This window comes from Girardinichthys multiradiatus, chromosome 11 (genome assembly GCF_021462225.1).
Source record: "Girardinichthys multiradiatus isolate DD_20200921_A chromosome 11, DD_fGirMul_XY1, whole genome shotgun sequence".
NCBI lineage: Eukaryota > Metazoa > Chordata > Actinopteri > Cyprinodontiformes > Goodeidae > Girardinichthys > Girardinichthys multiradiatus.
In genome coordinates, this window is record NC_061804.1 from 1,497,818 (window position 1) to 1,524,635 (window position 26,818).

Genomic DNA, 26,818 nt, shown 5'->3' on the forward strand with positions numbered 1-26,818 from the left:
AGACACCTCCTCCGGTTCTTCCAGGGGGAGCCCAAGGCGTTCCCAGGCCAGCCGAGAGACATAGTCCCTCCAGCGTGTCCTGGGCCGTCCCCCGGGCCTCCTCCCGGTGGGACGTGCCTGGAACACCTCCTGAGGAAGGCGTCCAGGAGGCATCCGGTATAGATGCCCGAGCCACCTCAACTGGCTCCTCTCGATGTGGAGGAGCAGCGGTTCTACTCCGAGCTCCTCACCCTATCTCTAAGGGAGTGCCCGGCCACCCTACGGAGGAAGCTCATTTCAGCCGCTTGTATCCGGGATCTCGTTCTTTCGGTCATGACCCAAAGTTCATGGCCATAGGTGAGGGTAGGAACGTAGACTGACCGGTAAATCGAGAGCTTCGCTTTTCGGCTCAGCTCTCTCTTCACCACAACGGACCGGCACAGCGCCCCCATTACTGTGGCAGCCGCACCAATCCGTCTGTCGATCTCCCGCTCCATTCTTCCCTCACTCGTGAACAAGACCCCGAGATACTTAAACTCCTCCACTTGAGGCAGGAACTCCCCTCCAACCTGAAGAGGACAAGCCACCCTTTTCCGGTCGAGAACCATGGCCTCGGACTTGGAGGAGCTGATCTTCATCCCAGCCGCTTCACACTCTGCTGCGAACCGCCACAGCGCATGCTGTAGGTCATGGCTAGAGGGGGCCAGCAGGACCACGTCATCCGCAAAAAGAAGAGACAAAATCCACTGGTCCCCAAACCAGACCCCCTCCGGCCCTTGGCTGCACCTAGAAATCCTGTCCATAAAAGTTATGAACAGGACCGGTGACAAAGGGCAGCCCTGCCGGAGTCCAACATGCACCGGGAACAGGTCCAACTTAGTGCCGGCAATGCGGACCAAACTCCTGCTCCGCTTGTACAGGGACCGGATGGCCCCTAATAAAGGGCCCCCGATTCCATACTCCTGGAGCACCCCCCACAGGGCATCATGAGGGACACAGTCGAATGCTTTCTCCAGGTCCACAAAACACATGTGAACCGGTTGGACAAACTCCCATGAACCCTTGAGTACCCTGTAGAGGGTATAGAGCTGGTCCAGTGTTTGAAATATTTGTAATGAATTTATGCAGACTCTCCATCCCAGGGAAAACGTTCATCATTAAGCTTCAAAAACACATCAGAGAAGCTGGAAGAATATTAGGACCACTAAAATCTACAGTTTGGTAGATTATGAGTCAGAAAGGATGCAGGAAAACAATACTGCTGGATCCATTCCAAATTATTTCAGGTTTCCTATGTTATATTAAGTTTAATTAGTTTTTAAGTCGTTTATAATTTAGTCTTAAAAAGAAATTATTCTGTAACTTGTTGCTTTGGTTATGTTCCAGTTAAGTTTTTTATAAAAAAGATTTCACATTTTGAACTTTGCCGTTTTTATTAATAATTAAGTTAAATAATTTCCGTGTAATATTATGATCATATAGAAAATGTTTGAGGCCTCTGTACGCCTGTCCACGCGTTGGCCGCATGTTGTTGCTAGATAGTCTACCGTTTTTTATGTAACCGTCAAACCAAAATGCCTCACTCTGATTGGCTCGTTTGCGCGTCTGTTATTCTCTCAGACCAATCGAATTTTAAAATCCGCAAAGCATGACGTGTTCCCAGCCAATGAGGGCCACCTGACGTCACGGTAAGTACGAACTAGTTTCATGTGACGTATGAGGCCCGTAGCTGCAGTCGCCATTTTCTTGTCATCGAAAACGAACCAAGAAGAGTAACTGACGACGGCGGAAAAATCCTCGAACCGGGTTGTAGTTCTTCGTGGTTTTGGCCCAGCAGTTATCTTCATGAATTAATGGACTGTCTGCTGCTACGTGGTAATGGTATCGGTCCGGCTGCTGTAGGTTTGTCCGGGTCTCTGAGCTGGAAGATGGAGGACCAGGCGGCCAGGGAAGACGCCTGCAGGGAGTACCAGTCCTCGCTAGAAGACCTGACGTTCAACAGCAAACCACACATCAACATGCTCACCATCCTGGCCGAAGAGAACACCCAGTTCGCCAAGGATATCGTGGCTATTATTGAAGCTCAAATCAGCAAGGTTTTTATGATCATAGAATACTTTATTTTCAGTTTGTGTATGTGGGTTAAACATGGCGTTGTTCTGGTTCGCGGCGCTCCCAGGAGGCCCTGGGCTCAACTCCACTTTATCTGTATGGAAACACCTCAGTTAGGCTGTCTGAATAAACCTTTGGCCGGTTATTCGCCTCAGCTGAAGAGCTAGCTTGATGTGGTCCTGGCTTCAACAGAAAATCTCACTTTTTAAAATAAAAATCCTTTACGGCTATAAAGACATTTTAAACGAAAACAGATTTTATATAAGAGCTTGTCGTGGTTTAAAGACGGTTTTAGCTTGTGAAAGAACATTTTTGTTCTTAAAGTTCAGTTTTGTACATTTTACTAATCATCATTTTTATTCTCTTTCTGATTTTATACTTTGTGTTTGTGTTTTAAAGCCCTCATCAAGGTGTGATAACTGTCAGCTTGGTCTAAAGAGGCTTAAAACAGGGAGCGATTAATCTTCATGTGGCAGAAAGTAAAAAACAGGAAACTGCTGTAAAGGTGATCAGTAAAAACTTCGTCACTGACTGACTGGTTTCCTGTCAGAATGAGGCGGAAATATGACTGTAGTACACGGTATGAGCCACAGGGTGGCGTGTCTGACATCAACACTAGAAAACATGTTCAGCTGCAGGAACAATTAACAAGATGGTGATTTTACATGATCCATCAGGAGCCTTTATGAAGGTCAATAACTAACCTGCTACAATGTGGCTCAAATCCAGGCAGTTTATAGAGAGTCTGATCGTCTTAATCAGTTAAAGGTTAAAAAACAAAAAACTTTTTTAGGCTGTCCTGAAATCTAAATATCTGAAAGTAAATGGATCAGTCTGGAGTCCTTACTCTGGATTTAGTAGTTTTCCTGGTCCAGATTAGATCGAGGAGAGAAAACTAATACATTTCTTTTTAACTCGATTCATTAAACAGCTTTTTATAAAAGCCTAATGAATTAAAGTTGGCTATGATCATCATTGTTGTTTTTGGTTCATTGCATTAATGAAGCTTAAATTAAATGTTTTGTCAGAGTTATGTTTCTGGTTGCCGAGTAACAAACTCTTCAGTTTGGTCCACTGGTACCGCTCTGTTCTGGTTAGAATGAAACACTGTAAAGAGCTGTTTGAAACTACTGGAGCAGAACAAATAAAAGTAACATTAAATCTGTACAGATAGATCTAATAAAACAACAATAAATCTTCTATTTTATATACTGATTGCTGGACAGTTAGCGGTTAGCCCAGCTCTACAGCATGTTGCCTTGCAGGATATTTGCCCTGTGAATAAAACCGTAAACAGTTTGGTTTAGTTTTAGGTTTGCTGAACATTTTAATTTTTAGGATTCAAACATGATCTGAAAATTCTCAGATTTGACTCTTTTAGTTTTGCTTTGAAATATTTAAAGCTGTGCTGCTCTGTATGAAGGTAAAACATTCTCCTGCTTGGAGTCTGAAACTTGATGTTTGCATAGAGATTATTAATAAGATCGGTGGACCTTGGTTGTTCATTCTGGTTCTGATCAGGGTCAGCGCTGCTCCTCTCAGGGTAATAACCAACAGAAGGTTGACCTGTTGGACTCATGGAGACCATCAGCGGTTACACAATCATTGGTTCTGATTGAGGCCGGACCACATCAATATCTGGACCAACCGTCATTCTGATGTTGTTACTGAACCCCCCCCCCCCCCCAGTGTCTGCATGTTGAAGCTAAACGAAGCTTGGGTCACATGACGCCTGAGCGCGTCTCTGCATGAATTCACTCGTAAATCTTGATTACTATATTTTCCTGAAATGTGATTGATTGACTGGTTAAATATGTTGATAATAAAAAATGTGAAATGTGCTTTTTGTCATTTTTTATTTCCTGGGTATGACTCTGGTTTTACTGCTCACTGCAGAGTTTAAATGCAACTTCTGAGACTAAAAGCCAACATTCATTTGTGTTAATAACTGATGGGTCGAAGGTTTCAAATAACTTTTAAAGAGTAAAACCTGAAATAAAGCTCACTGGGTGGAGTGTCGTCTGGGTAACGTACAAAGAGGGTCAGAAGGAGAAGCCCTCTTTGGAGGTAAAGACTCTTCTTGAGGATCCATCCTTCAGCAGATCCTGAACGCTACGAGGAAGGATTACAGTTTCTCTGGGCTCCAGATTTACGAACAGAACTGACTGATGCTTTTTGGACCTTTCGAGTTTTTGTTCCTGAATGAAGAAGCAAACTGGATGCTGCTTTTTTTTTTTTTTTTTTTGCAGTTTTTCCAGATTTTTGGTGTTTTGGTTTTTTCTCCCCACAAAGCGGCTGTTGTCTGGAAAACTTGTGTTTTTTTCTCATTTGTTCTGAAATGTTGCTTTAACCCCTGTTGTTTTCTAAACTTGTTGAGTTCTCTTATTGCTCCAGGCCCCGGCCGCCGAGAAGCTCCCAGTTTTGTACTTAGTGGATTCCATAGTGAAGAATGTTGGAGGAGAATACCTTGCAGTGTTTGCTAAAAACCTAATCCCTTCATTTATTTGTGTCTTTGAAAAGGTACAGTTCTCTTTGCTGCCGTCTCTTTACTGTCAGCCCACATCACCTCCCTCCTGTTTGTAGTGTTGCTTGCTTTCCTGTACAGTCTGCTCCTCTACTGACAGCCATGTGTAGTCCTGCTAATAAATTATGGGATGGAGGGTTGTTGTAGTTTGACCAACACATGAACAGACTTGTTGCTGTGATGAAAGTGGGCCGTGCACCAAGTCCTGTGTTCTGTTTGTAGGTGGATGAAAACACTAGAAAGAGCCTGTTCAAGCTGCGCTCCACCTGGGATGAAGTGTTCCCCCTGAAGAAGCTGTATGCCCTGGATGTTCGGGTCAACTCTCTGGACCCGGCATGGCCCATCAAGCCGCTGCCGCCCAACATCAACTCCAGCATCCACGTCAACCCCAGGTTTCTAAAGCAGGTGTGTGTCGCAAACGCAACACGGCGAGGGTGTGAGGGCTCCACCAGTTTGAGAAGCAGCAGCTGAGAGATAAACTGCAGGTTCTACAGAAATGCTGGTGGGATCGCTCACACGGCCCGGTCTTTGTCCGGTACTGACAGTCTAAAACTTTATATTGACCTGCTGCTGTTCACAGAAATGACTTTTTAGAGAAGGCAAAACTGGGAACCATCAGCACCAGAAGACATCTGCTGTGGTATCTTTAGGTTCTGATGTGTTTTGGACTACACATCTAGGTTTTCCTAGATGTAAAATAAATTCTATGGGTTCGTTCAGGTGCTAGAACCTTGCTGAAAGTTTAATTTGACATGTTGAGCTGAAGCTGCTCGTTTCCCAGACTGCAGGTTTGAATTTGAACCTCCTGCAGCTCTGAGCTTCATGTGATCTGCTTCCAGTTTATTAAATAAGAGCCGTGGTGACCGCTTCAACGGTGTGATTTCATATTTATAAGTTTTAACAGGGAAACGATGAAATGTGAAGCCATATACAAGAAATATTCATAACATGACCTGCTGTATTTTAACCTCTGAAATGTCAGGTAAAAAGCCGTCTGCATTCAGATCCATTTGATTTCTGTTAGTTTTTCTTTCCTCATGTTTGCAGATTTAGCTGCTCTTTGGGAAAAATGGGAAGACATTTTGAAAGTGTTTCAACACCAAGGATCATGATGAAATGGAGACATTTGGACAAAATACCAAAGATTTAGTTTTAAATTACTTAAAATTAAAATTCTTTCAAATACGCCGACTAACCCATAGCATGCCACACCTCTAAAAGACTTCAGATTAAAAGAACAAATGTCCAACTAGCTGAGTGTTAAATTATATTAAATTACACCTTAAATGTGTTAATAAGTCATTAATTATTATTACTACTGTTATTACAGGATGTTAGTCATTTACTGTTCTCTATGAAACTGTGATTCCAGGAGCAGAAAGTTTGTGGAAATAAAACCCAAATGTTGGTGTTACAGAACCTGCATCAGAGGCAGGTGTTGGTTGGTTATTGGGCAATGGAGTCACATGACTGCTGACAAAAACCCATCAACGTTACATTCAGCTGACGATGTTTTAAAATATTAAACGGTAGTTTCTAAAAAGTGAATTATGAAGTCATTTGTTGGCTTTAAACTGACTTAAATTCTAGATATATGGGAACATTTTTCTCGGAGAATGTTTGATTTAATGAGCTGAAGTGAAATCATCATAAATGATCCTGGAGGTTCTGGATTTGTTCGTCTGTAGAAACTTGAGTCTCGGACTGTAGGTTGAGTGGTTTGAGTTTGTGAAGGAAGATCTACCCGGACGTTTAGAACCTCAGTTCCTGGGACCTTTTTCCAGAGGAGTCCTCGGTGATTTCCGAAATGCCACACTGTTCTAACCAAAGTGAAACGGGTCAGAATGGGCCATTAAACCAAAACATTAACACACAGACGTGGAAATAAAACCGATTAAAATCCAGTCGTTTCCTTTTTAGTCAAACCTTTAAACTTCCTTGTCTTGTTTTCAGTCTGAGGAGAAGGCCTCTCCACAGCCGGTCCCAGCCAAGCCTGCACCCGTGGCCCCGGCCCCTCAGGTGGCCCCGGCCACCACCCCATCCAGCCTGACCCAGGAACAGCTGATCCGACAGCAGTTGTTGGCCAAACAGAAGCAGCTTCTTGAGCTCCAACAGAAGAAGATCGAGCTGGAGCTAGAGCAGACCAAAGCACAGCTGGTAGGACAGGTCCGGATCTGAATCCACATCTGTCCATCAGTGGACGCTTTGAATGGTTTTGTTTTTAGATGTGTGTTTCAGAGCTAGACATGATAGTCTGAGGTTTATGTGAAGTTGATGCTGAAGCAGGTCTGAGCAGCATTTTTGTGTCTGCAGGGCGGATTGGTGATGCCACCATCATCTACGGTGCCCACTCCGGCAGAATCCAGCACTGCACAGAGACCCGGCAACCAAAATCCTCCAGGTATCCGGCCCTGGATCCCTCCCCAGCCTCCGACCGACTCAAAATCATCTACCAGAGATCCCCGTCTGAACCGCAGCGGCCCCCCAGGTTTGCCCCATCTCAAAGAACACCCAACTGCCAAGAGGGAGAGCCCCCATCCACCTGGGGGCCCTGTTGTCACCACAGAGAAGAAGGTGCTGGAGAAATCCCCCCGGCTGGACAAGGCCAGGACCCCCAGGAAAGATGTTTTAGAAGACAAGTTAAAGTCAAAGTCTCCATCTCCACTGGCCAAAGGGTTGCAAAGTAAAAGCAAACAGGCAGAGGTTGAGAACCCAAAATCCATCGAGGCCATAAAGAAGGACCCCAGGCTCAAGAAGCGACTGCAGGAGAAGACGGGAGAGGTCAAAGATGACGAGCTAAAGGAGAAGAAACGATGCATCGACAAGAAGGAACGAGAGGAGGCTTCACGGAGACCAGAGCTTCTGAGGTCCAACAAAGCCAAGTCAGTAAACGGCTTGATGGCCAAACACGACTACATGGAATCCAGCGACAAGGCCGACCTCAAAGCCGGAGGCAACGGCCGCAGGAAACGCACCTGCTCACGGTCCCGCTCACGGTCCCCCGCTGTCTCCCCAAAAAGGAAGGATCGGCGTTCACCCAAAAGCCACACCCGGAGCAGCTCCCTGTCCCCGTCTCACAAGCCCGGAAAACCCCGGAGGGTCCGCGGTGACGACCCACAGCATGGCAAACTGGGTCGAGAAGACAGGCCTGCCCCTAAAAAGATTCAGTCAGAGAGCAGGAGGCCGAAGAGGCCGCAGGAGGACCGTCAGTCCAGGGAGTCTCATTCCCCACGAGGTCATGACAGCGGAGGCAAGGAGACGAAGGAGTCTCTTCACCGCTGGAGGAGCGGCTGGGAGGAGAACAAACAGTGAGTCCGCTTTTCAGAACCGTTGTGTTTTTAAGTCTTTGATTCAAGAAGAAGGAGAGTAGCAGCTTTGTTTCAGGTCATCAGGCTAATTTTCATATCAGACAACGATGATCTCAGTAAATATAAAATATTATTTGATTTATTATGGGAAAACCAACTGGGGCAATTGTGAAAAAGTAATCACTCCCCTTGTTAAACCATTGATTTACCACATTTTTGGGGGTTTCGGTTTCACAAGCCACATCCAGGCCTGATTACAGCCAGACCCACAGAATCAAAAAATTCTGTGGGTCTGCCTCCTGACCCAATCTCCAGTGTGGTTGAAACACATCAATTTGATATTATTTTTGATCTGAAACATTTTAATGTGACTAAAAAGCAAAAACAGCAGAAATCTGGTTGGTATGAATGAGGCATCTCAGGTTGTGTGAAGGGAAACCAGCGCCGCAGGTCCGTTTTACATCACGTTTTTCCCATTTTTCAGCATGAAGCTGCCGGAGGACTCCCACACAAAGTCTGGACCTCCGAGACACAAACCACACAGCACCCCAACTCGTCCCAGCACCCCCAGAAACCAGAAGATTCGCCTCAGTGTGGATGCCAACCTGCAGATACCTGAAGTCCTCAACTCCGCCTCCAAGAAGGACCTGCTGAGGAGGGTGCGTTCAAGAACTCCGTTAACCCAGGTTTCCTGCTTCGTCTGTTCCTATAAAAATGGTTCTCTGTGTTTTGTAGGCCAGCAAGCGTCTGGAGAGCGGGGAGATTTCCCAGGAGGACTTCCTGAACATGGCCCACCAAATCAAACATTTCTTCCAGTATCAGGAGGAGAAGCAGCAGCGCTCGGAGAACTGGGAGGACCCTGGAGATTTCTCCATTAAGAAGCAGTCTCTGCTGAACACACCCCATGAAGCCATGGACGCCGCAGAGCTGTCATACTATGAGCACAAGTCCAAGCTGAGGAAGACGCAGGTCAACCACAGAGTCACAGGCGATGATGGGCAGGAGACTTCAGAGGATGGTGGGGAAATAAGACAAGGCGAGAAGCTGGGAGGTAGCCGGAGCGCCGGACACCCTTCGTTGCACGCGTACAGTCGACCGCTGCAAGACCGAACAGGTGAGCTGAGGAACACCTTGAGACACCTGCAGGTAGGATGTTGGTCTCCTGTTAGAAATTTTGTTACTGATGCTTTTCATGACCTGCAGGAGAAAGGAGGAGCAAGGAGCGAGATGAACCGCGACCCCCGCTTGCCCCCATGGTTGAAGAGTACAACCATGGTAAAGAGTTCCCCAAGCTGAAGTCTCTTCCAGGTCTCCGCTTCAGGAGGAGAGTGGACCCCGGAGAGTCCAGTAAGTCCTAAATACCAGTGGCAAGGTTCCAGTTCACTCAGACTGGTTTTTTGATTTGTTGTCTTTGTCCACAGAGAGGTCAGAGGTCAGGGTTTGGAGCTATGAGTCAGGGAGGCTACAGCAGGGTTAGGAACCAGATCACACACCATTCATGAACCCTCAGTTTGAGCTTCAGGGGTTTGTGGTAGTTGTAGTCTGTGTCAGGTTGTAGAGAAGCAGCCCTCTGTAGTGTCCGTCTCTGGTGTTGTGTTTAAGGGTCTGCAGGAGCTTCAGGATTCTTCAGTGTCTTCTCGCCTTGTTATGTTTTCCAGGTGAACGGGAGTGGACCTCGCCGCTGACAGAGCGGCAGCTTTACGATGAACGTGAGGAGCACAAGAGCGGCTATGATGCTCCACGGAGATACTGCCCGGCTGACACACGCAGGCAGGATGGACCCTCTCCTTCTACCGGGGCCCACAGGAGCTCTCCGGCTCCAGTCGGATTGGAGGCTCCGGCCCCTCGCTTTGAACGGGAACGCCTGTCGCCTCTGCATCAGAAAGACTTGGCAGACATGAGTCCAGTCCCTCGTTTTGAAAGTCCCAACAGTGAACACTCGGACGAGGGGCCCATCGATGTCCCCCCTCCACATCCTCCTCATGAAGGAGGACACCCTCCCTCACGTTACAGCGGCCCCAGTCACATGGGCCCCTCCAGGCCACACCACCCGGGCTGGTATGAAGGCGGGGGCCCTGGGCGTTTTGAGGAGCCACAATTTGATGGCCCTCACCACCCAGGGCCCGGCAGGTTTGATGGTGGGGAGCCGCCTCATCATAACCTGTCCGAAAGGACTGAGAGCTCTGGGCCCCATGAGGGACTCCGAATGGTAATGAGAGGAGGAGGAGATGGAATAGGACCGCTTGAAGGGCCTCCACAGGGACCCAACAGGTTTGGTGGCCCTATAGGCCAACAGCAGCCAGTTAGGTTTGAGGGACAAATGGGGGGCCCTGGTCACTTGGAGGGCCCACTGCAGCGTTTTGATGGGCCAGGGCACTTCAATAATATGGGTCCTGGTCCAATGGGCTTCCAGCAGCAGCGGTCCCTCCGCTTTGAAGGCCCCAATAATCAGATGGGTCCAATAAGGTTCGATGGCCCCAGTCGCTTTGAGGGTCCTGGACCAGGTCCCAGGTTTGACGTACCTGGTGGGCCCCATCAGCCTGGGCCCCCACGCTTTGATTACCCTCCTGGCCAGCAGGGGCCCCCCAGGTTTCCTCCGCAACCCAACCTTCAGCTCCCTATGCAGCCGATGGCCCCACCCATCTACGACAACCCCATAACCCCCCAGCAGAACTTTGGCATGGCCCCCCAGCGGTTCCCAGAGCCTATGAACCCACAGTTCCCTCCCGGACCAAACATGCTGCCGGCAGGAAACTTCAGCATGCAGCCAGCACCATTCAGCCAACCGGGCCCCGGTCCCTTCTACAACCCTGCAGCTCCTGCCATTGGCATGCAGCAGCCGGTAAGTCTGCTTCTGTCCTGCCTGGCCCATCTGCTCTGAGAGTCTGGGCTTTTCCCGGGCTTTTCTGTGTTTGTACTGAAGCTGCTCTGCTCTTCCAGGTGAACATGATGGGAAACATGAACCAGTCCTTCCTTCCTCAGAACCCAGTGCCTTTCGGACAGCAGAGTACGTATCTGTACCAGCGATTAACCTGTGATCACAGCTGTTGCTAGATCAGTTCCCTGCAGGTCCATTTGTTCTGCCACAGACTCTGCGTCTGTGATGGAAAACAGGAAGTGATGTCATCAATCAGAGTAGGAAGCTCTAACAGATGTTTGTGTTGCTGCAGCTCCTCAGGTCGCCCCTCAAGAGAACCACTTCGGTCAGGTTGATGTCAACGACCTGCTGTCCAAACTGATCTCCAACGGAATCATCAAACCGCCGTCGCAGACGGACTCTTCGCAGACCGCCAGTGGTCAGTTAGCCAATCAGAAGCTGCCGCAGACGCTCTAAAAGATAAAAGATGATCTAAGACTTCTGTCTCCTTTCAGAAACGTCTTCCACGGTACCTGCTCCAGCCGGACCTGTGGAGGAGGAGGAAGAGGAGGAGCCGGAGGTGGAGGAGGAGGAAGACCTGCCAGACCTCACCAGTTTCAGCGTTGAGAACATGAAGCAGTGAGTTCAGACATCAGCTTCTGGTTCAGACATGTCCATCAGCATGTGTCCAGCTGGAGTTCAAGCTTCCTTCAGCTGCAGGAGCAGAAATAATGTTTCCAGTGTGAATATTCAGCCTGCACGGATCAGAACCAATTTAACCCAAAGTTAAAGATGTAAAATAGACTCCAAACCAGCAATACCTGTGCTCCCTGAACGCAGCACGCAGTTCAATAAAACTTGAAGAAAATGTTTGCGCTGCTGTCCATCCCTCGGTCCTCTGACTCTCCGTCCCTCTTGTCTCCTCCTGCAGGCGGTATGAGAGCGTGGTGACCAAGCTGTACTCAGGGAATCAGTGCTGCCTCTGCAGCATGCGCTTCACCACCACCCAGACCGACATGTACGCCGACCACCTGGACTGGCACTTCAGGCAGAACCACGCTGGGAAGGTGGCCAGCAAGAAGGTGACACACCGGCGCTGGTACTACAGCCTGACGGTGAGATCGCACACAGCTGCGTTAAAAAGCCTCAACCTGTCATCTTCATTTTATCCAAATCAGTCTGGTCCGAGCTGGTGTTTAGACCCGTCTGCTTGTGTCCACTAGGACTGGATCGAGTTTGAGGAGATCGCGGACCTGGAGGAGCGAGCCAAGAGTCAGTTCTTCGAGAAGGAGAACGAAGAGGAGGTGCAGAAGAACCAGGCGGCCGCCAAGGAGAAGGAGTTCCAGAGCGTCCGAGCCACCAAGGACCAAGTGGGAGAGGTGAGCTGGTTAGGTTGTCCACTAGGTGGCAGCACCCATTGATAAAGGAACTGTAACGCAACAAAAACTGATCAGAAGACAACAGGAAGTAAAATCCCAAAACTGAGATGGCTCATCTGTGGTTCCAATGATCCACATCATTCCAACTGTTCTGGTCTGACCCATAAAGGATTTGTTCAGTGTTCTTCCACTGCTTCATCATTCCCAATGACCCAGCACATGGTTCTGACCTTTCCTCAATTCGGTATCATCAGTCCAGTTTCCATGGAAACATTCTCAAAATCTGTTCTAATCCTAGCTTCTGATTGGCTGCTTATTGAGCCTGTAGGATCTTCTCTAGCCAGAGACGGAAAGGCTGTGAGAACCTTCAATGCCTGTTCTGCTGGACCCACCTCTGGACCTGGGCTGGGACAGAAATCTGACTGGGTTTTCAAACTCCAGGTGTCTGATTCCAGTATGGGTGCACTGGTCAATCGGCGCTGATTTCCCAACTTTGGGGGACCGGTGACCGGCTGATGATTCTATGTGAAACGGATCTTTTCCCCCGGACCTTCCAACTTGTCCGACTTGTTTTGTTTCTTTTTAAAATGTGAAAAATTAAAAACGAAAGTGACTGCAATGCTGTAAACGTTTCATTTATATTTGAGAGCACCGCCTTGTGGGCCGTTCAAACAAGTTTCACGGGTTTTTGTTCAATGTTTTTTCTGTGAAATGAGATTTGAACATTGAAGGTGTGTTGTGACCTTTAACACCTGACAGTGTCACTTGCTAAGAAAATCGGCAACGACCAGAATCGGCAGATCGGTAATCAGTGATTAGTCAGAAAACTGCAGTCGGTGCACCCCTAGTTTCTAGAACCGATTCAGAGCTTCTGTTGAGTCCAAACAACTAGAGTTGTTCTGAATGTTGAGGAGAAATTTGAGTCCGGAATCAGAACTTTTCCTGCTGCTGGTTTTGGAACAGGGTTATAGCTGGATTCTGGGTTGTTTACTGGGTCTGGACTGGGTTTGTTAAAGCAAGAACCCGGATGTCTGTTTTTCTCCAAGCTGCCTTTTAAAGCGTCCTGAGCGAACTGGGATAAACTCTGACAGGAATGATGAAACTGGTTCTGACTGGTCTTTTTTTCTCTGCAGTTGTGTGAAATCTGCCAGGAGCCGTTTGAGACCTACTGGGTGGAGGAAGAGGAGGACTGGTTCCTGAAGAACGCCGTCAGAGTTGATGACAAGGTGAGGCTCCGCCCCCTCCTCTGCTCCCTTCCATCCCCAGCAGGAAGTCGAGGCGGGGTTCCCACATAGGAAGTTTAATCGGATCATTTTATATTAGTTGATATTTAGATGATGCCTTTTTGTTCACCTGGTTTCTAACAGATCAATCAAAACGGGTCATTTCAGTGTTAATGGCCTCTAGAACGGACCCCGGGTTCTAGACCTGGGTTCAGTTTAGATGCCAAATAAAGGATTCCTGATCACAAACTGGGATTTAAGGGATGTGCATTTAATCTGGAATATACCCGTCCAGATTTTTCTGATATTATTGTCCAGATCCAACATAAAATTGTGAAATATCCCTTTAAAACACAGCAGAATCCGAGGCCCGATTCGGCCTGGCTTGGTTTTATTTGTGTAAAAAAATCCAACTTTACGCGGTAAATGTTCTGTTCTCAAATGTCCAGAACAACAAACCTGAACATTTTAGAGATGAGAACCCGATAGGGACAATGTGCAGATGTGACCCGTTTGTTGTGTCTCCACAGAACTTCCACCCCGCCTGCTTCGAGGATTATAAAAATGTGAGTGAACTCGGTCCGACTCTTCTTCAGTTTTCATTTCTCCACGTTTTCCTCTTCATCATGTCCTTCTCGTCTCCTCAGACGTCTTCCTACCTGGACGTGACTCCGTCTCCCAGCAGGCTGCTGACGGAGCACCCGCTGGGCGCCTTGGTGAAGACCGAAGAGGAGGAAGAGGAGGTCACTTCCTGTGAGGTGAAGCAGGAAGTTCAGAGTGATCCCTGCTGTGTTGCACAGCAGGAGGAGCCAGGTTCTACGGCTCAGGAGGTTTCAGCGGACTCTGCTCAGTCCGAGGACAAAGCGTGACGTGGCGCTCCTCTTCGTCCCAGCGGGTCGAAGGTTTTTACGACTTAAATACATTTTGGTATTTGGATTGTTGCGTGGCCATTTCAGGGCTGCTGTTCTGTTCGCTGCCGGCTGTAAATGATTTAATTTATACATTAAAGTATTTTTGGTAACTCTGGTCTTCAGCTGCTGTTTGCTGCCAGTTTATTGGTTGGCTGCTTTGTTGAGTCATCACAGGTGTTGAAGGTAAGCATCATCTGATTGGACGACTGAAGGCTCATGAGGCGTCTCTGAGGATCCGGTCGGCTTTTTTCTTTGGGTTTTCTTCAATAAACGAGTCTAAAAAGTTGTTTTGTGTGAATTCTGATTGATCCGACTCCTCGGTTCTATTGTCATTTAGGTTAAATCATAAAAAAATAAAGCTTCGGTGAATTTAAACTTCCTGTTCCCCTGTTTTTCTTTTCTATAGGATCCTTTTGGAAAACAAAATGTGTTTAACCAAAACTAAAAATATTAAAAAGATGTTGGAGCAAAACAGGAATGATTTAATCTGCCTTGTTTATCGTCTGTCCAACAGAAAATATTGACTGGATTAAATCAGAAATAAATAAAAAATGCCAGTTTTATGTGCAACAATTTCCAATAATTCAGTGAATATGAAAAGAATAGCTCTGCAAAATTAATCCCAGTTAAACTTTAAATGTCACTGATTTAACAACTCTTCCAGTCTCTTCACTTCTGACCCAGTAGAACATCTAATCTGAACCTTTACTGTGATCAGGAGGTGGAGCACTGGTGTCCTACAGCTACAGTCCTCTGAGGTCGGGTCCAGAAGAACTCCAGGAGGATTTTGACCTGGTGCTCACCAGAACAGGAGAAAAGTGGAGGAAGAAGTAGATGAGGCAATGGAGGAGTGGAGATTTCCATGGAGATCAAAAATTGAGAATTTTGCACGGTTGCAGGACCTCTTGATGTGTGAAGAGGTCCTGCCAGACTTTCCTCCTCCTCTCTTGACTCCAGGACCAACTCACGTCTCACTCAGAATCAGCAATCTGGGTTTGTGAAGGAACCACAGCCAGGACCTTCCTGGAAGGTCCTGTGTGGGACCAGTGTTCCAAATGTGGAGCACATGTATGCGAAACGGACCTTACCGTAATCTATGATGTATGCATGGAAAAAATCCCCGAAAAATACGAGAAACCTTTTTATTAAAATTTTATAAGAGGTACAGTTTTGGGACCTAAACCATAAAAATGTAAATTTGTATAAAAAAATTCCCATTGCTCCAAAAATAATAATGCATCAAAATCAATCTTGTTATCAATTTTTGACTTAGTCAAGGCTGTACCACCTGCATCCAAAATATTCCACTTTAGTGTTAATTTTTTAGAAAATATTACATATTGTTTTAGGGTTTCAGGACAAAGAGGGCATACAAACAAAAGAATTTAAAAATATGAAAACTTTATATTTATTGATAGGTCTGAATCTGTTGGAAAGATTTAAATATTAAAGTTTTATTACACTTTTATAAGAGATACAATGAAGAGCCCTAAGGGTAAAAAGTGTATGTTCACAATAAAGGTTCCTGAAGGGTTAATGGAAACAAAGAGGAGAACCAGTTCACTTCAAAAACACTTTAATCAGGTGTTGAAGGCCTTATATGTATCATCTGACCTTTAGTGGGCTTAGGTAAACCCAAATGTTCTGAAACGGGTTCATTCCTTTTTATTTGATATTTCTGAAAAATTAATTCATTTCATGTGTAGTTCTGGATGAAAAACAAAGTTTGTTTAGAGAAATAACGCCATGTTAGCTCTTTGCAACCAACTCCATTGTCATGACAACGTGCAGAATTTCTCAGGGTTCTGGTTGAAACAAGGGAATCCAGTAGCTGGTGCGATTCAAGCATATTAGAAGGTTTTGGGTTTGTTATTAAACTGATTTATTCACTGAGTGGTTCTGACTGATCCAGGTGTGTTCATACCTGAACCGGACCTGTCTGGATGTTCTGAGCAGAACCCATCAAAAAGAAACCATCAGTACAGAAAAGAAGTAAAATCAGCTTTTTATGACATTTTAGAACAAGATAAATTGCTCCTGCTCCATGCGGCCACTAGAGGGCGACGTCACACACCATTCCAAAATAATCCAACTTCTTCTACGCATCAGGTCACAGAAACAAAGTCTTCCTCGCCTTCATTTGTTCTTCTGGGACGTTCTGACCCGCAATGTAACATCTTTGTTACTAAAATACTAAGGAAGTATCGACTGGTGCTCTGGACCTGGTTCTGATGCTGATCCGTTACCTCCAGAACCGGTAGACTCCCAGGAAGATGGCGAGGCAAGAGAAGACGGTGGCTGTGAAGGAACATAGAACATAAAACACGATGCTGAATATTTTAAGGGACAGCACCGTTTCTCCAGAACCAGAACCGGACGACAGCATTGCCACGCCTACCTGCCAGGTATCGGATCGTTTCCAGCTTCAGGGACTCCAGCACCGTTTTGAGTGAAGCCACCTGCAGGTCGATCTTCTTGTTGATCTCCATGTTGTCGTTTTCCAGGTCGGCTTTCTGGAAACAGATGATGTCATCATGAAACAACCAATCACATGCATGCAGGATGAACCTGCACGCCCCCGGGAGTTTTCAAGCAGTACTGCAGGTGTGCCTTCCAGGTGTTACCTTGTGATAAAACTCTGACGTGGCTTCCATCAGCTTCTTCTCCTGATCAGTGAACTAAGACAAAAACACCAAAAACATCTGATGGAGATTAGGTTGAGTGTGTGTGACTCAGACCGAGTGTGTGTGACTCAGACCGAGTGTGTGTGACTCACACCGAGTGTGTGTGACTCAGACCGAGTGTGTGTGACCTCAGACCGAGTGTGTGTGACTCACACCGAGTGTGTGTGACTCACACCGAGTGTGTGTGACCTCAGACCGAGTGTGTGTGACCTCAGACCGAGTGTGTGTGACTCAGACCGTGTGTGTGACCTCAGACCGAGTGTGTGTGACTCACACCGAGTGTGTGTGACCTCAGACCGAGTGTGTGTGACTCAGACCGAGTGTGTGTGACTCAGACCGAGTGTGTGTGACTCAGACCGAGTGTGTGTGACTCAGACCGAGTGTGTGTGACCTCAGACCGAGTGTGTGTGACTCAGACTGAGTGTGTGTGACTCAGACCGAGTGTGTGTGACCTCAGACCGAGTGTGTGTGACCTCAGACCGAGTGTGTGTGACTCAGACCGAGTGTGTGTGACTCAGACCGAGTGTGTGTGACTCAGACCGAGTGTGTGTGACTCAGACCGAGTGTGTGTGACCTCAGACCGAGTGTGTGTGACTCAGACCGAGTGTGTGTGACCTCAGACCGAGTGTGTGTGACTCAGACCGAGTGTGTGTGACTCAGACCGAGTGTGTGTGACCTCAGACCGAGTGTGTGTGACTCAGACCGTGTGTGTGACTCACACCGAGTGTGTGTGACCTCAGACCGAGTGTGTGTGACCTCAGACCGAGTGTGTGTGACTCACACCGAGTGTGTGTGACTCAGACCGAGTGTGTGTGACTCAGACCGAGTGTGTGTGACCTCAGACCGAGTGTGTGTGACTCACACCGAGTGTGTGTGACCTCAGACCGAGTGTGTGTGACCTCAAACCGAGTGTGTGTGACCTCAGACCGAGTGTGTGTGACTCAGACCGAGTGTGTGTGACCTCAGACCGAGTGTGTGTGACTCAGACCGAGTGTGTGTGACTCAGACCGAGTGTGTGTGACCTCAGACCGAGTGTGTGTGACTCACACCGAGTGTGTGTGACCTCAGACCGAGTGTGTGTGACCTCAGACCGAGTGTGTGTGACCTCAGACCGAGTGTGTGTGACTCAGACCGAGTGTGTGTGACCCCAGACCGAGTGTGTGTGACCTCAGACCGAGTGTGTGTGACTCAGACCGAGTGTGTGTGACTCAGACCGAGTGTGTGTGACTCAGACCGAGTGTGTGTGACTCAGACCGAGTGTGTGTGACCTCAGACCGAGTGTGTGTGACTCAGACCGAGTGTGTGTGACTCAGACCGAGTGTGTGTGACCTCAGACCGAGTGTGTGTGACCTCAGACCGAGTGTGTGTGACTCAGACCGAGTGTGTGTGACTCAGACCGAGTGTGTGTGACTCAGACCGAGTGTGTGTGACTCAGACCGAGTGTGTGTGACCTCAGACCGAGTGTGTGTGACTCACACCGAGTGTGTGTGACTCAGACCGAGTGTGTGTGACTCAGACCGAGTGTGTGTGACTCAGACCGAGTGTGTGTGACTCACACCGAGTGTGTGTGACCTCAGACCGAGTGTGTGTGACTCAGACTGAGTGTGTGTGACTCAGACCGAGTGTGTGTGACTCAGACCGAGTGTGTGTGACTCAGACCGAGTGTGTGTGACCTCAGACCGAGTGTGTGTGACTCAGACCGAGTGTGTGTGACCTCAGACCGAGTGTGTGTGACTCAGACCGAGTGTGTGTGACTCAGACCGAGTGTGTGTGACTCAGACCGAGTGTGTGTGACTCAGACCGAGTGTGTGTGACTCAGACCGAGTGTGTGTGACTCAGACCGAGTGTGTGTGACTCAGACCGAGTGTGTGTGACCTCAGACCGAGTGTGTGTGACTCAGACCGAGTGTGTGTGACCTCAGACCGAGTGTGTGTGACTCAGACCGAGTGTGTGTGACTCAGACCGAGTGTGTGTGACCTCAGACCGAGTGTGTGTGACTCAGACCGAGTGTGTGTGACTCAGACCGAGTGTGTGTGACTCAGACCGAGTGTGTGTGACTCAGGGCAGCTCTTGGTGTTGGTGAAGATATCTGGAGCTACTTCAACAATGGATCTGAAGAACTCTGATGAGTTTATAAACACTGTCCTAAACCTGCTCCAAACACCCACCATGTCAGAGATCCTGCTCCTCTCCAGGTTGATGTCCAGTTTGGTTTCTGCTCGGACCTTCTCGCTCTCCTCCTGAAAACAAACCTCCAGTAAATATCTCGAAGCAAACCGGCTGAATATTGAAGTCCAGGACCAGCCCTCGTTTATGTTTATTTGCACTGAAAACTGGAGCAAGTTGTTTCTTTATGACTGGCTGAATAAAATCCCCAAAGATCCAGTTGAAAGTTGTTTCTCTGATGAACACAGTCAGAGATCCAGAACAACACCATGCATATTTGGACTGATCTCACATTATATTCTATTGGAAAGTCAAATGTGTAAATATGTACATATATAAAATATGTTCCATTTCCACTATTATATATATATATTTTTTAAAATCCTCATTGAGAGCAAAATGTACCGGAGTCAAATTGTTTGTCTGTACAAACTTCTGATTCTGAAAAACGTTCAGTCCAAAAAGCCTAGAGAACATCTGGTTATGTGGACATGTGTTCTGACAGGTGAGATGTTTATCAGATGTTATGAAGGTGTCCTCCTCACCTTCAGTCTGTTCTGCAGCTGCTCCAACTCTCGCTTCATTTTCTGCAGGAACAAAACAGGAGATTCTGACCTTCAAATACAGCCAAAAACAAACAGTTGCAATAATCTTTGCATTTCTAATCATAAACGTTTCTTATGAAGCGACTTGCTCCAAAAACCAGACGGAACTTTTAACCCTTACTGGACCAGACCTTCTGCCTTATAGTGGTGGGCCAAATCTTGACCTTCCACTCAATGGTTTCAACAACATCAGAAAAATTCTCAATAAACTAGACAGGATTTTGGTTTGATGATTAGAAAACCAGTCCTGTTTGGACCTCCATATCTGAGCCATCCCTTCCATCAGAACCATCAATCGCAGTTCAAACAGGTCACAGGAAGTTGGACTTTACCTGACTCGGTTATCATTTTCATCCCTTTTCCAGTTTTTTCACAATCACAGTTTAAGTTTGAGGGTTTCTCAGATTTTCCCATAGAATGTTTAGGTTCTGACCCGGTAAAATATTCAGAACCTGTTGGATTTAAACTTGTTTCTCCATCCTGTCGTAGGTGTTTCTGTCACCTTCCAGCCAGCGTGTTTCCCACTGCTGTAGGACTCGGTTTTCTGTCCAATCAGAGCCCAGAGTGCAGACAGACATGCCCACACTCATTAACTCCCAGTAGATTTCAGCTCTGCATGGTTCTATAGAAACTGGACCTGAAGGTTCTGTTTAACCCACTAGAACTCCTAAAGAAAACACTGCAGATACGCTACTCTTCACCATCTGACTCTTTGTTCGAAGCTGAAACTCTTGTCTGTTTCTGTCTGATGAAAGACTATGGCTCTAGATCCCCCCCACCAGAGAAGAAGAGAATCACTATGGCAACCAGAGAGTATCTGGCTTTTAATGACCTCAGCAGTTCTTCTCATATTAATCCAGCACCAGGAAAGCTCCACAGGCTTCATATCGTTGTGAAGTGTCTTCAGCTCTCAATCAGTTTCTCTCCATGTTCACCGTTTAGATTTGCTCTGCTTGCTCCTGTGTGTGACGTGGAGTTACCATGTTCTCAGACCGTAGGTTGGCGAACTCGCTCTTCTCCAGGATCACCATGTCCTTCCTGATGGAGTCCAGGTGAGACATGATCTGCTGCACCGCAATCTCCTAGTCATGTTAATAAAAAACATTTTTAATTTTTGTCCTGCAAAATTGTGATAATCTGAAGTGAAAATACAAAGATTCTCTCTATCCATGGCGATGGTGGCAGGGATTCATCTTGTAACCGGTGGGTTGCCGGTTCGAGCCCCCACTATGTCTGTCTCTGTCCTTGGGCAAGACACTTCACCCTCCTTACCTGCGGTTGGTGGTCAGAGGGCTCGGTGGCGCCGATTATATGGCAGCCTCAGTTCTGCCCCAGGGCAGCTGTGGCTACAATGTAGCTCACCTCTGTCAGTGGATGAATGGGTGGATGAATGGGTGGATGACTGAATGTAGCGTAAAGTGCTTTGGGGTCTCTGGGGACTTGATAAAGCGCTATATAAGTACAGGCCATTTACCATTTTATTACAGTAAAAACAAAATGGATTTATTACCATTTTCATGCGTAGACTCAGGCTGAAATGTAGTTTTAAAGTAAATGTTTTCTAATTGCACAAAATATTGTTTCTTTTGGCTGTTTCTCTTTTTCTACCATTTCTACACAAATAAAACACGAGCCAAACTAGCTGGTATTAGCAGGTTAATTAGCTGGTTCTCTGCCCAGGCAGCTAGCCTGCAGTCTGCTGCTTGTCTGTAAACAGTTACCTTAGATAGTGGTGGGTGGAGGTTCTTCATGCTACACACCAACCTTGTGGGTGATTTTTTAAACCAGACGTATTCCCAAACAGGTACATTTATGTTTGTTCTAATGGAGAGAAAAATGCAGTAGCCTTCTTTAAGCTATCTGACCAGCAGTGTGCAGCAACAGATGGGGAAGGGGCAGTGATGTGTTTCTCTATGCTTCATAAATCCAGAGAAAGCTCCGGCACTCTGCTTGGCATCTTCCTAAAATGACTGAAGGAGAATTTCAGCAGCTTTAAAACAGTAACTTTTTAAAACCTTGCTAACAGAAAGCAGCTTCTGTTCATCTGCAGCAAACAACTTATTAATAAAGACTCAGACAGACGTTGTTGTCCTACCTGGTGGGATTTGGTCACCATGTCCTTATAGACTATGTCCATGTTGGCTGTGGTCAGCGTGACGAGAGCTGAAACAATCAGCTCAGCCTGACGCTTCTCCAAACCTGCACAAAATTACACAAATTTAATAAACGGGAGAGTTAAACATACCAAACAAATGAAAGGTCTAGAAACACACAACAAACGTACACCAAGACTCTGATTAAACATCTTCAGACAAAATAAAGTTTTCCTCTTGGATTCGGTCCATCCATCATCCACAGAACCAATAAAAACACGATTCTGCTTTCCAACCAGAGCTGAACTGAGAGGATCACCACACGGGTCTTCCCAGAGGAGATCTGAACAAAGGTTCAGCACCACCTCCACCTGAGTGGAGCAGACATCTGCAGCTCACCGCTTTTCTCCAGCTCCAACACCATGGCGTGGGAGTCAAAGGTCAGTTTTCTCTGCTCCAGAGGTGTCAGTTCAACCTTTCTCAGGTCAAAAGTCACTGATGGAGTTCCCACATGGAAACCTAAAACACACACAGTAAACCACTTGGTTCTTGGACAGAAAAAGAACAAACTGAATCATGTCTTCTGAAAGGATGGAGGTGCAGCTCGTTATCATGCTCATCCTGTTTGCTCTACATGGAGAAGCTCTGAGCTGAAACATCTACAAGAACCTGCTCACTTTAATGTCAGAACAAGAAAAATGTACATAATCGCCTTCAGACAAAACCTGACCTGGACGAGGTCCAAGATACCTACAACTACATGCTGATAAGAGGGAGACGGGTGGAGGAGTAGAAGTGCTGATGGTGGAGGAGTTTAATCACTTGGGTTCAAAGCAACGTTCAGGACCCTTATCCTCAACAATCCTCAGAGTCTCTCAGAGCTCCTAACTGATCCTAAAGAGCCGTGATTGGTTTTTGAAAAAGACCAAGAAAAAAATGCGCTCCCAGTAATCCCAGTGGAGAGAAATTAACCAATGATAAAATTTAACTGGATTCAGAAATGTTTAAATCATGATGATGAAACTTAGCAAAATTAAATGAATTGTCACACAGGATCAACATGTTTGAACGTAGCTTATTTACATGATCATCATTATTCTGATTTGATTATTATTATGTTGACTCTCCATGCGGGTTGTTTTCATGCTGCATCTATTTCTTATTAATTCATATTAATATTAAATTCAGTGTTTCACTGTGATCTCCTTCTTGTTGAATGAGGTTTAGTTCGGTAAAATGACTAAAACAAATCGGAGGAAAAAAGGTGGAGAAAAGCGAAGTGAACAGAGGAGCAGAGCCTGCTGGTGGAGGAGAAGAGAGGAGTGTTAAAGGTAGATTTGGTTCTGGGATCATGGTGGGAACCAACAGACATTCCCAGTAGATCAATGCGTCGTTCCCTCTGCTTTCAGCACCAGCCTGGAATGTGAGCAGCTCTGGTTCCTGCTGCATTCAGAAGCTAGAGAGGAGATAGCAGCACCAGAGAACTTCTCCACAGATGTTGGAGATGATCATTTAGACTGCTGACATCATCATGAACAATACAGCAGATTCACCTCATTTACAGCTTCCTGCTACAGTGGCTTACATGATTTACATGATTTTTTTTACATGATTTAAAACAATTTTACAAATAAAAAACTGAAAAGGGCATTGTGCAAAAGTATTCAGCCCCCCTGAGTCAATAGTTTGTAGAACCACGTGTTGCTGCAGTTACAGCTGCACGTCTTTAAGGGTACGTCTCCACCAGCTTTTCACGTCTAGTGACTAAAATCTTTGCCCATTCTTCTCTGCAAACCAGCTCCAGCTCAGTCAGATTAGATGAAGAATGCTGGTGAACAGCAGGTTTCAGATCTTGCCACAGATTCTTGATTGGGTTTAGGTCTGGACTTTGACTGGGCCATTCTAACACATGAATATGTGTCCCGGCCTCCACCTGTCAGTGGATCAACAGCTTCCTGACGGATCGACAGCAGCAGGTGAGAATGGGGAGCATCTTCTCCCGATCCAGATCAATAAGTACTGGTGCCCCCCAGGGGTGTGTTCTATCCCCACTCCTCTTCTCCCTGTACACAAATGACTGCACCTCATCGGACTCGTCCGTGAAACTCCTGAAGTTTGCAGATGACACCACTGTCATAGGTCTGATCCAGGACGGTGATGAGTCTGCATACAGACAGCAGGTGGATCGGCTGGTACACTGGTGTAGTGAGAACTACCTGGAACTGAACCCACTCAAGACTGTGGAAATGGTGGTGGACTTTCAGAGAACACCACCCATATACACCCCCCTCACCATCCTCAACAACACTGTATCGGCCGTGGACCACTTCAGGTTCTTAGGAACCACCATCTCTGAGGACCTGAGATGGTCTTCACACATAGACACTGTTCAAAAGAAGGCCCAGCAGAGACTGTAGTTCCTGAGGCAACTCAAGAAGTTCAACCTTCCACAGGAGCTGCTGGTCATCTTCTACACTGCCATCATTCAGTCTGTCCTGTCTTCATCCATCTCAGTGTGGTTTGGATCATCCACCAAACAGGACAGGTCCAGACTGCAACGAATAATCAGGACTGCAGAGAGAATAATCAGAGCTGACCTTCCCTCCATCCAGGACTTATACAGGTCAAGGGTCAAGAAAGGAGCTGCTAAAATCTCTGCAGACCCCACACACCCTGCACATAAAATGTTCAGAGCTTTACCTTCAGGTGGCGCTACAGAGCACTGTTTACTAAAACCAGCCACAGAGACAGTTTCTTCCTCCAGACTGTTTCTCTGTTGAACTCTTGACAGTCAGAACTCCAGAACAACACCAGGCATGATTGGACTGATCATAAACAACAGAACAGTCTGGGTTCTGAAAACAAACTCTGCACATGCGCAGTTTGACCCCCTGACCTTTCTGGATCACAGTTTATCCAAACAGAGCCCCCACCCCATGGTGCTCACCTCTCCACGCGCCCACCCTCGGCGCAACAAACCGTAGCAACACCGCGTTCATCCCGGAAGTCGCCTTGTTCTCCCGAACCCGTATCTGCCGAACTTTAGCCGAACTTTACCAAAGCACGCGGCAGCCTGACGGGACATACAGTGATGCCTTCAGAGGCCGCCGGATTTGCAACACTCCACAGAATTAAAGGACATGGAGCCCTCTAGTGGTAGAAAAAACTACTGTACTCAAATTACATTCCAATAATAACCAATAACCCCGCGACCCACTATGGAATAAGCGGTAGAAAATGACTGACTAATAACCAATAAAGGCAAAGAGGTAGAATAAAAGTTGAACAATAATGAATCCTTTATTTAACAATACATTTTAAATGTTAATGCATTAACTGTGCTGTCTGTGGAGCACAGCAGCCAATCAGAAACAACACACATGAAGAGCATCTGAAGATTTTATTTCCACCTTTTGCATGAATTAGAATCAGTTTTATTGTAAGTTCATACATACAACAAACAAGGAATTAGACTCTGGTACACTTCGCTCTCTGGGTTTCTTTTTGTTGTTTTAGTCTTTTTTTTTTTTTTTTGCGTTATAAGATATGTTCTGCATATATCTTTATGTACTTAAATACGTATATACAGTATACACAGATACAAGGTGGAATTGCAACTTCAGTATGAGGTTGTTTTGTACTCTATTAAATGTTCAACAGAGAAACATCCTGGGGGAAGAAACTGTCTCTGTGGCGGCTGGTTTTAGTGAACAGTGCTCTGTAGCGCCACCTGAAGGTAAAGCTCTGAACATTTTATGTGCAGGGTGTGTGGGTTCTGCAGAGATTTTAGCAGCTCCTTTCTTGACCCTAGACCTGTATAAGTCCTGGATGGAGGGAAGGTCAGCTCTGATTATTTTCTCTGCAGTCCTGATTATTCGTTGCAGCCTGGACCTGTCCTGTTTTGTGGATGAACCAAACCACACTGAGATGGATGAAGACAGGACAGACTGAATGATGACAGTGTAGAAGATGACTAGCAGCTCCTGTGGAAGGTTGAACTTCTTGAGTTGCCTCAGGAAGTACAGTCTCTGCTGGGCCTTCTTTTGAACAGTGTCTATGTGTGAAGACCATCTCAGGTCCTCAGAGATGGTGGTTCCTAAGAACCTGAAGTGGTCCACGGCCGATACAGTGTTGTTGAGGATGGTGAGGGGGGTGTATGGGGGTGGTGTTCTCCAAACGTCCACCACCATTTCCACAGTCTTGAGTGGGTTCAGTTCCAGGTAGTTCTCACTACACCAGTGTACCAGCCGATCCACCTGCTGTCTGTATGCAGACTCATCACCGTCCTGGATCAGTCCAATGACTGTGGTGTCATCTGCAAACTTCAGGAGTTTCACGGACGAGTCCGATGAGGTGCAGTCATTTGTGTACAGAGAGAAGAGGAGTGGGGATAGAACACATCCCTGGGGGGCACCAGTACTTATTGATCTGGATCAGGAGAAGATGCTCCCCAGTCTCACCTGCTGCTGTCGGTCCGTCAGGAAGCTGTTGATCCACTGACAGGTGGAGGCTGGGACGTTGAGCTGGGTGAGCTTCTGGTGGAGGATGTCTGGTATGATGGTGTTGAAGGTGGAGCTGAAGTCTACAAACAGGATCCTGGCGTACGTCCCTGGGTGGTCGAGGTGTTGCAGGATGAAGTGTAGACCTAAGTTAACAGCATCATCTGCTGACCTGTTTGCTCGGTAAGCAAACTGCAGGGGGTCCAGCAGGGGGCCTGTGATGTCTTTCAGGTGCTTCAACACCAGCCGCTCAAAGGATTTCATGACCACAGACGTCAGGACTACAGGCCTGTAGTCATTTAATCCTAGGATGGTGGGTTTCTTGGGAACCGGGATGATGGTGGATCGTTTGAGGCAGGAGGGGACCTCACATTTCTCCAGTGACTTGTTGAAGATCCTTGTGAAGATCGGAGCGAGTTGATTTGATCAGGCTTTCAGACATGATGGGGAGACGTTATCAGGTCCTCCAGCTTTCTTT

General features: G+C 46.8%; 2 protein-coding genes across 6 annotated transcripts; one reads left to right on the forward strand and one right to left on the reverse strand.

The window, feature by feature from the left end:
* The first annotated feature begins 1,701 nt into the window (after positions 1–1,701).
* On the forward strand, positions 1,702–14,579 carry pcf11 (PCF11 cleavage and polyadenylation factor subunit). Of its 2 annotated transcripts, none has more exons than XM_047378885.1 (17): positions 1,702–2,075; positions 4,486–4,611; positions 4,838–5,020; positions 6,569–6,781; positions 6,929–7,923; positions 8,408–8,582; positions 8,659–9,037; positions 9,127–9,270; positions 9,582–10,765; positions 10,864–10,930; positions 11,094–11,219; positions 11,296–11,419; positions 11,712–11,895; positions 12,004–12,159; positions 13,293–13,385; positions 13,913–13,948; positions 14,030–14,579. In XM_047378885.1, the coding sequence occupies exons 1-17, from the start codon at positions 1,833–1,835 to the stop codon at positions 14,249–14,251; spliced, it is 4,650 nt and encodes a 1,549-aa protein (XP_047234841.1). In that variant the 5' UTR covers positions 1,702–1,832; the 3' UTR covers positions 14,252–14,579. The 2 variants fall into 2 exon arrangements, with proteins under 2 accessions (XP_047234841.1, XP_047234842.1); XM_047378886.1 differs by having other exon boundaries at positions 6,569–6,772.
* Positions 14,580–15,727: 1,148 nt separating this feature from the next.
* Positions 15,728–24,952, reverse strand: ccdc90b (coiled-coil domain containing 90B). 4 transcript variants are annotated; one of them, XM_047380038.1, is made up of 9 exons: positions 24,789–24,952; positions 22,241–22,360; positions 21,844–21,947; positions 20,729–20,830; positions 19,689–19,730; positions 19,146–19,217; positions 16,918–16,971; positions 16,692–16,806; positions 15,728–16,591 (listed from the first exon to the last, which is right to left on the reverse strand). In XM_047380038.1, the coding sequence occupies exons 1-9, from the start codon at positions 24,838–24,840 to the stop codon at positions 16,536–16,538; spliced, it is 717 nt and encodes a 238-aa protein (XP_047235994.1). In that variant the 5' UTR covers positions 24,841–24,952; the 3' UTR covers positions 15,728–16,535. The 4 variants fall into 4 exon arrangements, with proteins under 4 accessions (XP_047235994.1, XP_047235996.1, XP_047235993.1 ...); XM_047380040.1 differs by lacking the exon at positions 16,918–16,971; XM_047380037.1 differs by lacking the exon at positions 15,728–16,591 and having other exon boundaries at positions 16,633–16,806.
* Between the last annotated feature and the right edge of the window lie 1,866 nt (positions 24,953–26,818).

Excerpts from the sequence above, each read along its gene's own strand:
- pcf11 (XM_047378885.1), top strand. The coding sequence starts at position 1,833 with ATGGACTGTCTGCTGCTACGTGGTAATGGTATCGGTCCGGCTGCTGTA. Across the intron at positions 9,271-9,581 it reads AGTGGACCCCGGAGAGTCCA|GTGAACGGGAGTGGACCTCG; the intron begins GTAAGTCCTAAA and ends TATGTTTTCCAG. Across the intron at positions 13,386-13,912 it reads CCGTCAGAGTTGATGACAAG|AACTTCCACCCCGCCTGCTT; the intron begins GTGAGGCTCCGC and ends GTGTCTCCACAG.
- ccdc90b (XM_047380037.1), bottom strand. The coding sequence starts at position 24,840 with ATGAACGCGGTGTTGCTACGGTTTGTTGCGCCGAGGGTGGGCGCGTGG. Across the intron at positions 22,361-24,788 it reads GAGGGTGGGCGCGTGGAGAG|GTTTCCATGTGGGAACTCCA; the intron begins GTGAGCACCATG and ends TGTGTGTTTTAG. Across the intron at positions 16,807-16,917 it reads CGTCAGAGTTTTATCACAAG|AAAGCCGACCTGGAAAACGA; the intron begins GTAACACCTGGA and ends ATCTGTTTCCAG.